Raw genomic sequence first — 15,362 nt, forward strand, 5'->3', positions numbered from 1 at the left:
CATATGTGTTTTACGTCACCGCGTTTAGAACGATCGGATTTTCCGACAACTTTGTGTGACCGTGTGTATGCAAGACAAGTGTGAGCCAACATCCATCGGAAAAAATCCTAGGATTTTGTTGTCGGAATGTCCGAACAAAGTCCGACCGTGTGTACGGGGTATTACAGTTTACCTGCCTTCCATTTTGGTCTCACGACATCAGCTCGGGTGTTCTCCGAGTTTCTGTTAGCTGTCGTTGCTCTGCTCCGAGTCAAAGGAGTTCGTCTTCACCACTATCTAGACGACCTCCTCCTTCTAGCCCAGGACAAGGGTCAACTTCTAGAGCACAGAGGCCTAATAACTGCCACTCTCCAAGAGTTTGGGTGGCTCCTGAATTTGGAGAAAAGTCACCTGAATCCATCTCAGTCTCTCATATTTCTAGGTGCTCATTTCAACACGCTAGAAGGCACCATCTCGCTACCCGTGGAGAAGATTGTGGTGATCCGGGACAGGATCCGCTCAACACTTGCTTCATCTCACCTGTCCGCTCTTCAATGTCTGAAGGTGATTGGCACAATAGCAGCCACCATTCCCATGGTGAAATGGGCGCAATGGCACACTCGCCCATTCCAGAAAGGGTTTCTCCAACAATGGGATTCCCTCAGCAAGAGTCAGCGCATCCTCCTCACTCCTTACATGAGAGTCTCTCCTTTGGTGGCTCCAAGGGAAAAATCTCCGCAACTGCCACTCGATTCTTCCCATCACATGGGTTACAATAACCTCAGATGGCTCCAAGGGAAAAATCTCCGCAACTGCCACTCGATTCTTCCCATCACATGGGTTACAATAACCTCAGATGCCAGCAATCGGGGCCGGGGCACTCATTGCCTATCGGAAGTGGCTCACGGCAGATGGAACTCACCATTTCAGGGGATTGTATCCAATATACTGGAACTGCGGGCAGCTTTTCAGGCGCTCAGATCCTTACACCATCTGATAGAAAACTCCTCAGTGATGCTCCGGTTGGACAATACAACTGCGGTGGTCTACATAAGGAAGCAAGGTGGAACTCGCAGCTGGTCTCTCCTACGAGAGGTGGAGCCAATCATGATCTGGGCTCAGAAGAATCTGTCCAACATTTCGGCAGTCTACATTCCAGGGGTTTAGAATGTACAGGTGGACTTTCTATCTCGTGTTCAAATGGACAACAATGAGTGGTCCCTACACAAAGAGGTGTTCAAATGGCTCCTGACACTGGGAGTGTCTCCAGAAGTGGATCTTTTTGCATCCCCATGCAATTACAAGCTGACTAAGTATTATTCAAGGTTCCGGGATCCCCAAGCCTATGGGATAGATGCCCTCATGGATCGGTGGAGGTTCAACAAGGCGTATGCCTTCCCTCCGGTACCTGTGATACTCCAGTTTCTCCGCAGGCTCAGAACAGAGGAGGTGGAAGTCATAGCAGTAAAACTGTTTTGGCCCAACAGGCCATGGTTTCCCCTCTTAACACTTCTCAGTTTTCGGGATGCAATTCCTCTGCCTTTCAGGCCGGATCTTCTGTCCCAAGGCACAATCCTGCATCCATGCCCTGCTCATCTACATCTCAGGGTCTGGTTTTGAGAGGGGAAGGTTTGAAGCCTTAGATTGTCCAGAAGAAGCCAATTTCGACTCTTCTTAATGCCAGACGGAACAGCACTCATAGAGTTTATGAGCGTATCACAGAACACATGTCCTCTAGACCTAATCCTTGTGGTTCTCCAGAAGTCCAGGATATCCTCAGCTTTCTGCAAACAGGGTTGGATTGCCTCTAGCAGTGAGTTCCCTTCGTGTACAAATATCAGCCATCTTGGCATTTACAGGAATTTCATGGGCCAACCACTCCCTGGTTTGCCAATTTTTCAAGGGTACTATCAGGTTAAGACCTCAAAGAAAACCAAGGTTTCCTAAATGGGATCTTCCCCTTGTTCTATATTTTCTTTCCACACTTGGAACAGATCCTGAGAAACCTCTATCAGTCAAAGACCTCACACTCAAGACCGTCTTCCTGGTGGCAGTAACTTCAGCCAAAAGAGTGTCTGAAATCAGAAACTTAGGTTCTAAAGAGCCTTTCCTGACCTTTTTTTCCCAGATAGAGCAGTGTTAATTCCCATGCTGGGCTCAAACCCTAAAGTAACATCTATTTTTCACAAAAATCAAGAAATTGTGTTGCTTACCTTTGACACAACATAGGGTCAAGATGTCCATCCCCTTAATGCGGGACATACTTTGAGTCAATATTTGGAAGTTACAGAATCGTTTAGTTAAACAGACTTTCTTTTCATTCCTCTACATGGAAAAAATAAAGGAAAACGGGCCTCAATTAGATCCATTTCTGCTTGGATAGTACAGACCATTCAAAGGGCTTATAAAGCGAAGGGCTTGGCACCTCCAGAGGCAGTGACTGCACACTCAACTCGGAGTATCTCAACCTCTTGGGCGGCTTCTCGTTATGTCGCACCTGAAGTTATATGTAGAGTGGCTTCTTGGTCATCTCTTAATACTTTTTGTTTCCCACTATTGTGTTGAACCAGCCGCCTTATCATCCGTTAATTTCGGTTTGAAAGTGCTGTCAGTTGACAGTGTTAAATGAATTTATTTTCTTTGCTCAGCATTGTGCCCACCCGGGTGTGTTTGGCGAGTTATTTCCCACACATATGCTGCCATGGAGCCTGTCAGGAAAATGGAAAATTGATATCAAATACTTACCGTAATTTTCCTTTCTTGATAGGCTCCATGGCAGCAGGAGTCCCTCCCAATGCTTGGAATAGGCTAGTTATGAAACATGGCTAGGAGCTCACAGCTGAAATTTATAGGGAGGGGTCCTATTGGGTAATTATGGAGGTGGGGTCAACCCACACGTATGCTGCCGTGGAGCCTATCAGGAAAGGAAAAATATGGTATTTGATATAAATTTTCCGTTATTACCTCTAGTCTATCAGCCTCTGCCTTCTCTGGGTCCAGCTGCTGATCTTCGATGCATCATAGCTCCCAACTGTCCCTGATTTCGAGGGACTGTCCCTGATTTGGAACAATGTCCCTCTGTCCCACTTTCCTTCCCATCTGTCCCTCATTTTGGTCTGATCTATATAGTTGTATATAAAATATACATTTTCTCTTTCAAAAAAGTGTTTCCCAGTGCTAAACCTTTCATCCAATTTCCAAATTTCTGCATTTGTAAATTTCAAAAGCCAGTATAAAGGAATAGTAATGGTAAAATAAAATACTGTTGGGTTTAACTAATATTTTTTTTGGGGGGGGTTATTTTCCTTTAAGGGGGTGTGTCCTATGCCTACATACTTTTGCTAATAGGTGTCCCTCATTCCCATCTCAACAAGTTGGGAGGTATGCTGCACAGAGTCTTTAAAGTGATTTTTTTTTTTAAAACACCAAGCATGTTTAATTACCTGCTCTGTGTAATGGTTTTGCACAGAGCAGCCCTGATTCTCCTCTTCTGGGGTCCCCCACTGACTTTTCTGCCTCCTCCTACCTTCAGAGTGCGCCTACAGCAAAGTAGTCTTTGCAATCCCAAGTCGCAGGACAAGTCGCACGAGTGTGAAAGGGGCCTTAGGCTGCATTCACACCTGAGCGTTTTAAAGTTGCATGTTTTTACAGTGATTTTGTACAAGTCACCAATGTAAAAAGCAGAAAAATGCCTGTAATCTGCCCCAAAAGAAGCTCATGTTCTTTTTTGAGCCCAAGGCATTTTGCTTCAGGAGACAAAACACTCAGATGTGAACAGGTGGGGTCTGACTTCAAAGTCGTGGGCAGTGTGAACCTGGGCTTAGCCTAGATTCACACTGGTGTGTGGAAAACACCATGTGATTCGCACAGGAATCGTACCGCATTCCTGTGCACATCACATGTCTGTGTGGTGCGATTTGAGACAAACATTTTGTATGGTTTAAATTGCATCCACACCAAAATGGTGCAGGACCCTTTTTTTCCCCGCACCTGAATCGCCTTGCATGGATGTGAACACTCATGCGAGGCGATTCTGGCAATCGCACTGCATTCTGCCATCTATTTGGGGTGTCGTTAATCGAACATTGACACCAGCAGCAGATTGCATGGACTCCATGCGATTGCCAAGCAGTGCGATGCAGAGAAATGCAGCGAATCTTGTACGTTGGCATGGCATCAGTGTGAACCAGGGCTTAGTGACATGATTTACACTTTGTGAAGGTATGACTTCTTGAGAGTAGTTGTGACCTCCTCAAATGTGAGGAACTACTACTGGTCTCATCTGTGTAAGATGACGGTGGGACATTTGTTAAGCAATATTATTATGGTCATGTTTCTTTGGATTTATTGCTCTACCTCATGCCGTGTCATCTTTTACGATATATTTTCAATAAAAATACATTTAACCAAAAAAAAACAAATGCAGTCACCACATCTAGGGACTGTTAAGCTGCAACATATTACATTTCTGTCTTTAGGATTAATGCCACTTTAGGTTTGGACATAAAGCAATGCAAATGATGATGCAGGAATCACTCTCGCTAGGACAATTCCCCCCCAATTTTCTCCATTCCTTGTCGAGGTGGAATGGCTTGCATGCCCAAATGACCCTTGGAGCAATTCTGGCAAGAGCTTTGGCAGGGCGTTCCTATCTCCACCAATTTTATGGTGGCCCGGCTAGATTAAGAACAATACCCTGGCCCTCCAGGAGTTTGGACACAGCTTACATGTAAAGTCACATTTTAGATAACCAGTTCCTTTGGTCTTGAGGTACAGAGGCAGCTGAGCTCAGCAAGAGGAGAGAGCGATGACCACAAGTGCAGTCTGAATGGCCCAGAGTGGTCGCTACTGAGCTCAGCTGGAGCAGGGAGAGGGCTAGAAGCAGCTGCATTATGTGAAGTTCAGCCCGTCCTGCACATGGGTAGTTGATACCTCGAATTCACATGATCAAGACTTCCCAGACTGGAAGTTTTTTTATATCGACAGAAAGGACCCTTTGTGCTATAAGATTATTAGAGTTTTTTTTACATGTATTGTTTTGTATGCTAAAGATCTTTCATGTTCCCCCCCCCCCCAATCCATCCAACTTCTGCCCTCCGAATCATGACCAAGATACAGTTGTGCTCATAAGTTTACATACCCTCTGACATTTATGATTTCTTGGCCATTTTTCAGAGAACATGAATGATAACACAACTTTTCTTTCGCTCATGGTTAGTGTTTGGCTGAAGCCATTTATTATCAATCAACTGTGTTTACTCTTTTTAAATCATAATCACAACAGAAACTACCCAAATGACCCTGATCAAAAGTTTACATACCCCAGTTCTTAATACCGTGTATTGCTCCCTTTAACATCAATGACAGCTTGAAGTCTTTTGTGGTATTTGTGGATGAGGCGCTATCCTCTCAGATGGTAAAGCTGCCCATTTCTCTTGGCAAAAAGCCTCCAGTTCCTGTAAATTCTTGGGTTGTCTTGCATGAACTGCACGTTTGAGATCTCCCCAGAGTGGCTCAATGATGTTGAGGTCAGGAGACTGAGATGGCCATTCCAGAACCTTCACTTTATTCTGCTGTAATCAATGACAGGTTGACTTGGCCTTTTTGGATCATTGTCATGTTAGAAACAAAAGGGGACTTTGAAAGACCACCAACTCTGAAATATAAAAAAATATCTTTCAATATGGATATGATCTAGGATAAAAAGACGTATGCCGTCTACACATTACATAAATACATTAAACAAAAAACAAAACACCAATATAAAGAATGAAAAACAAATTGACATATGTACTCTCCGAAGGGTGATGTACCCTAATACCCAACGCGTTTCCAGTATATTGATACCTTCATCAAGGGTTGAGAGTTGAGTATATTTACATATGTTTTAATTCCATTGGAATGATTCCATGTTCAAAGAACAAGAGAAGCAGTTAAACCAAAGGAAGTGTCAAGAGAACGCCAGGCCGAGGTAGTAGAAGACTTGAAATACAATGCGTTTCCAACGTCTATGTGGCTCCACCAATAAACAGTAAGTGCTTATAAAAAGTACTTAGGACAAAATAATGCTAGAGCTTTAAGTGTGGACTGCATAGAGGACGGATAATATCCAAACATCTCTGGTTCAATGTGTCCTGTGAATATAGGGGTCCTGTGTGCAGCGGTCCTCATCGGTGTCAGTGCCTTTTTTTTTTATGCTTCAGAGTTGGTGATCTTTCAAAGTCCCATTTTAGGGGGTATTTCCTTTTGTTCTATTGCACCAGGGATGGGACCACCATACTCTATATCAGACATGGGGGAGGTCTCTCTTTTTCCTTGTCATGTTAGAATGTCCAAGTACGTCCCATGCGCAGCTTCTGAGCTGATGAATGCAAATGTTCCTCCAGTATTTTTTGATAACATACTGCATTCATCTTGCCAACAATTTTGACCAAATTTCCTGTGCCTTTGTAGCTCACACATTCCCAAAACATCAGCGATCCACCTCCGTGTTTCACAGTAGGAATGGTGTACCTTTCATCATAGGCCTTGTTGATTCCTCTCCAAATGTAGTGTTTATGGTTGTGGCCGAAAAGCTCAATTTTTGTCTTATTACTCCAAATTACTTTGTGCCAGAAGGTTTGAGGCCTGTCTCTGTGCTGTTTGGTGTATTGTAAGCGGAATACTTTGTGGCATTTGCGTAGTAATGGCTTTCTTCTGGCGACTCGACCATGCAGCCCATCTTTCTTCAAGTGCCACCTTATTGTGCATCTTGAAACAGCCACACCAAATGTTTTCAGAGAGTCCTGTATTTCTCCGGAAGTTATTTGTGGGTTTTTCTTTGCATCCCGAACAATTTTCCTGGATATCTTCCTTGGATATCTTTTTATATCCCTTTCCTGTTTTATACAGTTCAACTACCTTTTCCCGCAGATCCTTTGACAATTCTTTTTCTTTCCCCATGACTCACAATCCAGAAATGTCAGTGCAATGTCAGTGCAGCACTGGATGAAAGATGCAAGGGTCTGTCAGGACTCCAGAAACTCATTAACCTTATATATATATATATATATATATATATATTTTTTTTTCTTTATCGTACATCATGGGACACAGAGCACCATAGTAATGACTATCTGGGTTATATGCTACCTTTAGGTGATTGGACACTGGCAACCAATAGTAAGAAAGTTCCTCCCATATAACCCCTCCCATACAGGAAGTACCTTTAGTTTTTTGCCAGTGTCTTGAAGGTGATGGTCACGGCTGTGGAAGCTCTTCAAATTCTTCAAATAATGTCCCAGTGAGGATGTTATAATCAGATCCATTCGGAGGGCACATTATGCTAAAGTGGATGGTACCCGAGCCTTGGTTCAAGAACAAGGTTTTGCCTGTAACGTGTCCTTATGGCGCTGGACCCTTGTGATATGGTATTCCTGGTCTTTTCACTTGCCCAAGGAAACCTAAAGGGTGCCTTACAGGTCCAAGGGTGTGGACCCTGAACAAAGGGGGACCCAGTCCTTGAAGGTCCTCAGTGACGCTACCCGCGGTGATGGGGGAAGATTGGGCCTATCTCAGGCCCTGCTGCGAGGATCGGTAAGTGCTTCCTCTGGAGGCCTAATTTATTACATTGTTGCTAAATATATGTTATGGCCAGATTTTCGTTTCTGTTTTGCCCACTGTAATAGTCTCAGATAGGCTGCAAGATACACTCAGGCAGATGTTCCCACATGGGGGCCATGTTGACTGGTGGCGCGCGCACGTGGGAAGCGTGCCCGTGCATTGGATGTAGGCGCTGCATGCCTGTGCGCCTGCTTCCACCCGCGTGCGCCTTGGCGTGTGTGGGTGGCGGCGCAGCGTGCATTGCGGAGTGTCTGCTTGCCGCGTGTCCCCCGCGGGCGTGCGCAGTAAGGTTCCCGGGTGTGCGTACGTCATGTGACGGCGCACGCATATAGAGGGAAGTCGGACGCCTGCGTGTGTCAGTGCTTGGCAGATTTGGCTCGTGAGAGCCAGGAGCCTGTTGCAGTGGGACACAGAGCTGGACACGTGAGTTGGGCATTTGCAACGCTTTAAAGGAAGGCCGTGGTAATTGCTATAACTGATACAGCCATATAGCACAAAGAGTATTTTCCTCAAAACCTTGTAAGCAATGTCTTACAGAAAACGAGGTACAGGGAGTAGGGCTAGTCCAGGGGTTAAAATGACTCCTTGAAAAACAGGAGATCAACCTTAGGCTACTGTAGCATCAATCTCCCCTGAAAGACCTGCGGCATTTGGCCTGGCTGAGCCATTGCATTTGTCAGGCCTAGTGGCCACCACCAATATCCCTGCATCGGCTTATGTTACTAAGGATGACTTAACACAGCCCTCGCTGGCCTGGAAGGCAAAATAGCGGGTATGATTGCCTCAGTAACACAGGGAGGGGAAAAAAACGGCATAGATCTCCCTCTCCTGAGCCTGGTCTCAGTGCAGAGTCACTTGAGCACCAGGACTCCCTTAGCCAGTTGGGTCCTTATGATTTGGATCCAGAATGGGCAGAGGATTTTGAGGAGGTGGCCATAAGGGATAAGGAGGAAACAGAGGCTGAAGAATCCTCAGCGGGGGGACTCAGGTTCTGAGGAACCATTGTCGGCTTCACAATCCCAAAAATTGTTTATCCAGTCTTTGGCTGAGATGGTGAGAGCAGGATTTAAGTTACCCCCGTACAGGGACCGGGACTTTCCTGTTCTACATTGGGATCCTTGCGACCTCAGCAAAGTTCCCAGGCGTTTCCTGTGCATCCATTATTGGAACAGCTGATTTACGCTGACTGGGACCACACGGACAGGATATACTTGCCTCCAAAGAGGTTTTCTTTTTTTATACCCTATGGAGGAAAAGTTCAAAAAAAGGTGGGATACGCCTTTGGTGGATGCTGCTATTTCATCAGTGAATAAAAGCTTAACCTGTCCAGTGGATAATACCCAAGGGTTTAACCACTTGCCAACCGGGCCATAGCCGAAAGACGGCTGCAGCGTGGTCGGCTAGTTCTGGGTGGACGTCCATGGACGTCATCCCAGAAACCTGCTCTTGCACGCCCCCTGGGGCACGCACCTGATCGCGGCCGTTTACCATGTGATCGCTCTGTCAAATGACGGAGCGATCACATGTAAACAAACCAATCATATGACACTGGTTCCTCCCTCCCCTCTCTGTACCGATCGGTACAGTGCGAGGGGAGAGGGGGAGGGATCGGATGGTAGCACCGCTGTGGGCTGGATGTCTAGTGCCCACAGCGCTGCTCAGTGACAATTGCAGTCACATCCATCCATCCCTCCATGCTCAGCCATCCCTGCAATATACCCTGCAATATACTCTGCAATATACCCTGCAATACACTCTGCAATACACAGCAATATACCCTGCAATACTCTGCAATACACCCTGCAATACACCCTGCAATTTTTAACCAGTTCCCGCCCGCCATCATATGACGTCCTTGACTTTGTGCGGGAATATCTGAATGATGCCCGCAGCTACAGGCATCATTCAGATATCAGCTTTTTCAGCCGGCGATTCCCTACACCATAAGAATGATCATAGCGACTGTTCCACTGCTTGATCATTCTTATGGGAGGCGAGAGGGGAATTTCAGGCTTCCCAGCCTAGAGGTGAGATGTGGGGTCTTATTGACCCCATATCTCACTGTAAAGAGGACCTGTCATGCCATATTCCTATTACAAGGGATGTTTACATTCCTTGTAATAGGAATAAAAGTGATCAAAAAATTTTTTGGGGGGAAAAAGTGTCAAACTAAAATAAATAAAGTAAAATGAACAATAAAAAAAAAAAAAATTTAAAGCGCCCCTGTCCGTGTGCTCGCATGCAGAAGCGAACACATACGTAAGTCCCGCCCACATATGAAAACGGTGTTCAAACCACACATGTGAGGTATCACTGCGAACGTTGGAGCGAGAGAAATAATTTTGGCCCTAGACTTCCTCTGTAACTCAAAACATGTAACCAGTAAAAAATTTTAAAGCGTCACATATGGAGATTTTTAAGTAGTGAAGTTTGGCGCCATTCCACGAGCGTGTGCAATTTTGAAGGGTGACATGTTAGGTATCTATTTACTCGGCGTAACTTCATCTTTCACATTATGCAAAAACATTGGGCAAACTTTACTGTTTTTTTTTTTTTAAAGCACCCAACTGTTTTTAAAAAAAAAAAAACGTGTTCGAAAAATTGCTGCGCAAATACCGTGCGAGATAAAAAGTTGCAACAACCGCCATTGTATTCTCTAGGGTCTTTGCTCAAAAAAATATATCTATAATGTTTTGGGGTTCTATGTAGTTTTCTAGCAAATAAATGATTATTTTTACATGTAGGAGAGAAATGTCAGAATTGGCCTGGGTGCTCCAGAACGCCTGGAAGTGCTCCCTGCATGTTGGGTCTCTGTATGTGGCCACGCTGTGTAAAAGTCTCACACATGTGGTATCGCCATACTCGGGAGTAATAGCAGAATGTGTTTTGGGGTGTAATTTGTTGTATGCATATGCTGTGTGTGAGAAATAACCTTTTAATATGACAATTTTGTGAAAAAAAGAAAAAAGAAAAAAAAAAATCTTGATTTTGCAAAGAATTGTGGGAAAAAATGACAAATTTCAAAAAAACTCACCATGCATCTTTTCAAATACCTTGGAATGTCTTCTTTCCAAAAAGGGGTCATTTGGGGGGTATTTATACTTTTCTGGCATGTTAGGGTCTCAAGAAATTAGACAGGCCGTCAGTACTTCAGGTGTGATCAATTTTCAGATATTGGCACCATAGCTTTTGGACTCTCTAACATTCACAAAGACCAAATAATATACACCAAGTTGTACTTATTTTTACCAAAGATATGTAGCAGTATAAATTTTGGCCAAAATTTACAAAGAAAAATTACTAATTTGCTAAATTTTATAACAGAAACAAAGAAAAATTCATTTTTTTTTACCAAATTTTCAGTCTTTTTTCTTTTATAGCGCAAAAAATAAAAATTCCAACGGTGATTAAATACCACCAAAAGAAAGCTCTATTTGTGTGAAAAAATGGACAAAAATTTCATATGGGTACAGTGTTGTATGACTGAGTAATTGTCATTCAAAATGTGAGAGCACCGAAAGCTGAAAATTGGTCTGGTTAGGAAGGGGGTTTAAGTGCCCAGTGGTCAAGTTGTTAAAGACCCAGCGGATAAAAAGCTGGAATCCTTACTAAAGGCCTCCTTTGCAGTGGCTGGGTCAGCAGTGCAACCGGCAGTTGCCACTATTGGTATTTGTCAATCCCTGATGGACAGTTTTAAAAGATTGGTCAGGAACCTGCCTGTTCAGGAGGAATATTCTGACAAATTGTCCTCGCGCTTTATGTTTTGCAGTAGACGCATTAAAGGACTCAATCCAGCAGATGGCTCGTTTTGCGCTACTCTCAATACATATGCGCAGAGTCTTGTAGGTAAAGAGCTGGTCAGCCGAGATGCCATGCAAAAGTCTACTCGCGGCTTTTCCCTTTCATGGGGAGCGTTTGTTTGGAGAAGATCTGGATAAGTATATCCAAAAAATCTCAGGAGCTCCTTGCTTCCTGTTAAAAGAAGGAATAAGCAGCCCTCCTTTTAAACTTCCTAACGCTCCTGGGCCAGGCGCCTCTTCTCCCAAGAAGTATCGATGGCCTCAACCACCTGCCTTTAAGAAACCTCAGGGTCAAAAGAGACCTTGGATTCAGAAACCGGCCAAAACCAATTCCAAGTCCTCCTTGTGAAGGGGCACCCCCACTCTTACGGGTGGGGGGCAGACTGTGGCGGTTCGCAGATGCTTGGGTAAAATTGATTCAGGACAGGTGGGTCATTTCCACTATAACACAAGGTTACAAAATAGAATTCCAGGATTTTCCCCCAAATCGGTTTCTGGTATCAAGAGTCCCATCGGACCCAGAGAAAAAGAAAAGCCTATTCCTAGCCTTAGAACAGCTAGAAAGGCAGGGGGTGATTATCGAAGTTCCGCACAAAGAAAAATTCAAAGGGTTCTATTCGAACCTATTTACAGTGCCAAACCCGAATGGGGAGGTAAGGCCCATTCTGGACCTCAAGTCTCTCAATTCCTTTCTAAATGTCCCAACCTTCCGTATGGAGTCGGTTCGTTCAGTAATCGCATCCTTAAGAAAAAGGGGATTTTTTAGCATCCATAGACATCAAGGATGCGTACCTACATGTGCCGATTTTTGGTCCACATCAAAGATTTCTGTGCTTCGCAGTAGAGGGGTGTCATTTCCAGTTTGTAGCACTTCCATTCGGTCTAGTCACCGCCCCTCGAGTCTTCACAAAGGTGTTGGCTTCAGTGTTGGCTTTTTTAAGGTCCCAAAAGACACACATGGGAGTAAGCAACACATGTGCAAGTCACAAGCAAGTCTCAAGTCTTAACATTCAAGTCACAAGCAAGTCCCAAGTTACTGTGGCGAAAAGCAAGTAAGTCAAGCCGAGTCCCTGCTAGAAGACAAGCAAGTCAAGTCAAGTCATTTATTTTGGTCAAGTCACAAATTAAGTCAAAATACTGATCTACCCCATTTCCACCTTTAAATGAGTTAAAAGTCAGTTTTCAGGAAAGGTTTTGTTTTATTTTCAACATTAACAAAACTGCTTAGTGCTTTTTTCTTGGCATATTAAAGAAACACTTTGAATGCCCAAACAGCAGACAAGGAGCAGAACACTCAGCAATTAAATGGCCAACAAGCCTGAAAAAATGTAGTCCTTGCTGAGGGGGAAAATAACAAAGCTCAAAGTTTGAATTTGACACAATGCCAACATCTGGACACTTGAATGGTGATGAGAATAGCCACTTAAAATGCATTGCATTTGCAAAAAATTAAATTGGAAAGTACTTTCTCGCTCAGTTGTGAGCGATGGGGTCGCATTATCACCCCACCATGGCTGAACACACGTCCAACAGGTGCGCTTGATGCAGGGACTGACATAACTCTTACCGCTACCCTGAACAGCTCCAATGGCATTTGGCAAATGCTGATTGGCTCAGAGGCGGTGGCGGGCGGAGTGTGTGGGTAATATTTTCGGGGGGGGGGGGTGGTGCCAAGTCATTGCAAGTCAAATAGCCCAAGTCAAAGTCAAGTCGCAAGTCATTAGTGACAAGTCAAAGTCGAGTCATTTATTTAATTTTGTCAAGCAAGTCGCAAGTCCTCAAACAGGTGACTCAAGTCTGACTCAAATCAAGTCATGTGACTCAAGTCCCCCACCTCTGCCAAAAGATCTCGGTGGTAGGATATCTGGTCGACCTTCTGTTAAGGGACAAGTCCTATTCCACCTTGGTAGAAAACGTTTCAACTACCGTTCATTATCTGAGATGCCTAGGCTGGATTCTGAATATGGACAAGTCAGCCCTTCATCCAGTTCAAATCTTGACATATCTAGGCCTGATCCTGGATACAACCCAGGAAAGGGCGTTTTTACCTCCCTTAAAAGTCAGCTCAATAGTGGAGCTGGTCAGAGAAGTCAAAAGGGTAGAAAGACCCTCAATTTGACTGTGCATGAGACTGCTGGGCAAGATGGTGTCGTCTTGGAGCGCAGCTCCTTATGCGCAGTTTCACTCCAGGTTGTTCCAGAAGGCTATCCTGGAGGCTTGGAACAAGTTTGTTCACCCTGGATCATCCAATGTCTCTATCCCCAAGGGTGAAACAGGACCTCTCTTGGTGGTCAAAGACCAGCAACTTGAAAAGCGGGAAGTCCTTTCCGCCGGTAACCTGGAAAGTGGTAACTACGGACGCCAGTCGTCTCGGCTGGGGAGCAGTAATGGAAGAGGCTTCCATACAGGGAAGATGGTCCCAAGTAGAGAAGACCTTGTCCATCAGTCTGCTGGAAATTCGAGCAGCTCGCTTGGCTCTCATATTCTGGACGTCCAGGTTGCGGGGGTCTCCGGTCAGAGTCCAGTCCGACAACTCCACGGTGGTGACATACATCAACCACCAAGGGGGCACCCGGAGCCGGGCAGCCCAAAGAGAAATAAATCACATATTGACTTGGGCAGAGAGACACGTGCCGTTTTTGTCCGCAGTCTATATTCCAGGGGTAGACAATTGGCGGGCAGACTACCTAAGTCGTCAGCAATTGTTACCGGGGGAATGGTCCCTTCACCCCAAAGTTATCCTTCAAATCTGCCAGCGTTGGGGGATGCCAGATGTGGATCTCCTTGCATCCAGGTTCAATGCCAAGGTGGACATCTTTGTGTTCAGGACCAGGGATCCACTTGCCGTGGGGATGGATGCATTGGTGATTCCCTGGGATCAGTATTCTCTAATTTACGTTTTTCCTCTGATCCTGATGCTGCCGTACCTGTTACGCAGGATACAGGAGGAACGGAAAACAGTAATTCTGGTGGCCCCACGGTGGCCCAGGAGGTCTTGGTACTCACAGATTGTGAGGATGGCAGTAAGGGACCCATTGTGCCTCCCATTCCGTCCAGACCTGTTGTCCCAAGGTCCCATATACCATCCTTCTTTACGGTCGCTGAATTTGATGGCATGGTTATTGAGACCAGGGTACTAAGGGACCGTGGTATCAGAGGATCTGTCCTGTCTACTTTAATAAATGCTAGAAAGCCAGTTTCTAGAAGTATTTACCATAGGGTCTGGAAGTCGTACATCTCATGGTGTGAGAGGAGAAGATGGCACCCTCGCAAGTGTACGATCGGGAGTATCCTTGCTTTTCTTCAAACAGGAATTGATTTAAACTTATCCCTAGGGACCATTAATGGACAAATTTCAGCCTTATCGGTTTTTTTCCAGAGGCCAATCGCATCTCATTCTTTAGTACGAGCCTTTGTCAAAGGAGTGCTGCATTTAAGGCCGCCAATTAAGCCGCCCTTATGCTCCTGGGACTTAAACTTAGTGCTTTCAGCTCTACAGAGTCAACCCTTTGAACCTATTAGGCGTATTCTTTTGATCCTATTAACTAGGAAATTGGTCTTTTTGGTGGCTATAACCTCAGTCAGAAGGGTGTCAGAGTTGGCCATGTAAAAACTGGTGACTCGCGCTTTGGACAGAACACAGTAAATATAATTATGAAGGTGATCCACATCACCTTAACCAAAATACAAATATGCATATAGTCATATATCCAAAACATATAATAATAAAATATTATACAAAAAGTGTAAGCAACAAAGGCTGCAATAAGTTGTGCAAAATATTTTAAAAATAGTGAATATTAGTCCATATAAGAACACCCAAATATATTTAAAGAGTCCAGATATAAGAATCCAGTGAAGGTCCAATTATATGGAAACATAAGTGCTTGGGTCCACCACCATAGATAGAATGCCTGGCCGCTTACCAGAGACCCATGACCCCCCGTTACAGAGGGTCTGGGTGAGCTGCTAAATCCTGCT

At 44.7% G+C, this 15,362-nt stretch overlaps 1 protein-coding gene across 1 annotated transcript in view; it reads right to left on the reverse strand.

The window, feature by feature from the left end:
- Nucleotides 1-5,188: 5,188 nt before the first annotated feature.
- MED22 (mediator complex subunit 22) overlaps nucleotides 5,189-15,362 on the reverse strand; it is a 106,700-nt gene continuing 96,526 nt past the window's right edge. Inside the window, exon 6 of the mRNA XM_073599504.1 lies at nucleotides 5,189-5,635. Coding sequence (XP_073455605.1) covers nucleotides 5,545-5,635 — 91 coding nt within the window. The 3' untranslated portion in view covers nucleotides 5,189-5,544. The remainder of the gene's footprint in view (nucleotides 5,636-15,362) is intronic.

Source organism: Aquarana catesbeiana, linkage group LG09 (genome assembly GCF_042186555.1).
Source record: "Aquarana catesbeiana isolate 2022-GZ linkage group LG09, ASM4218655v1, whole genome shotgun sequence".
Taxonomy (NCBI): Eukaryota; Metazoa; Chordata; class Amphibia; order Anura; family Ranidae; genus Aquarana; species Aquarana catesbeiana.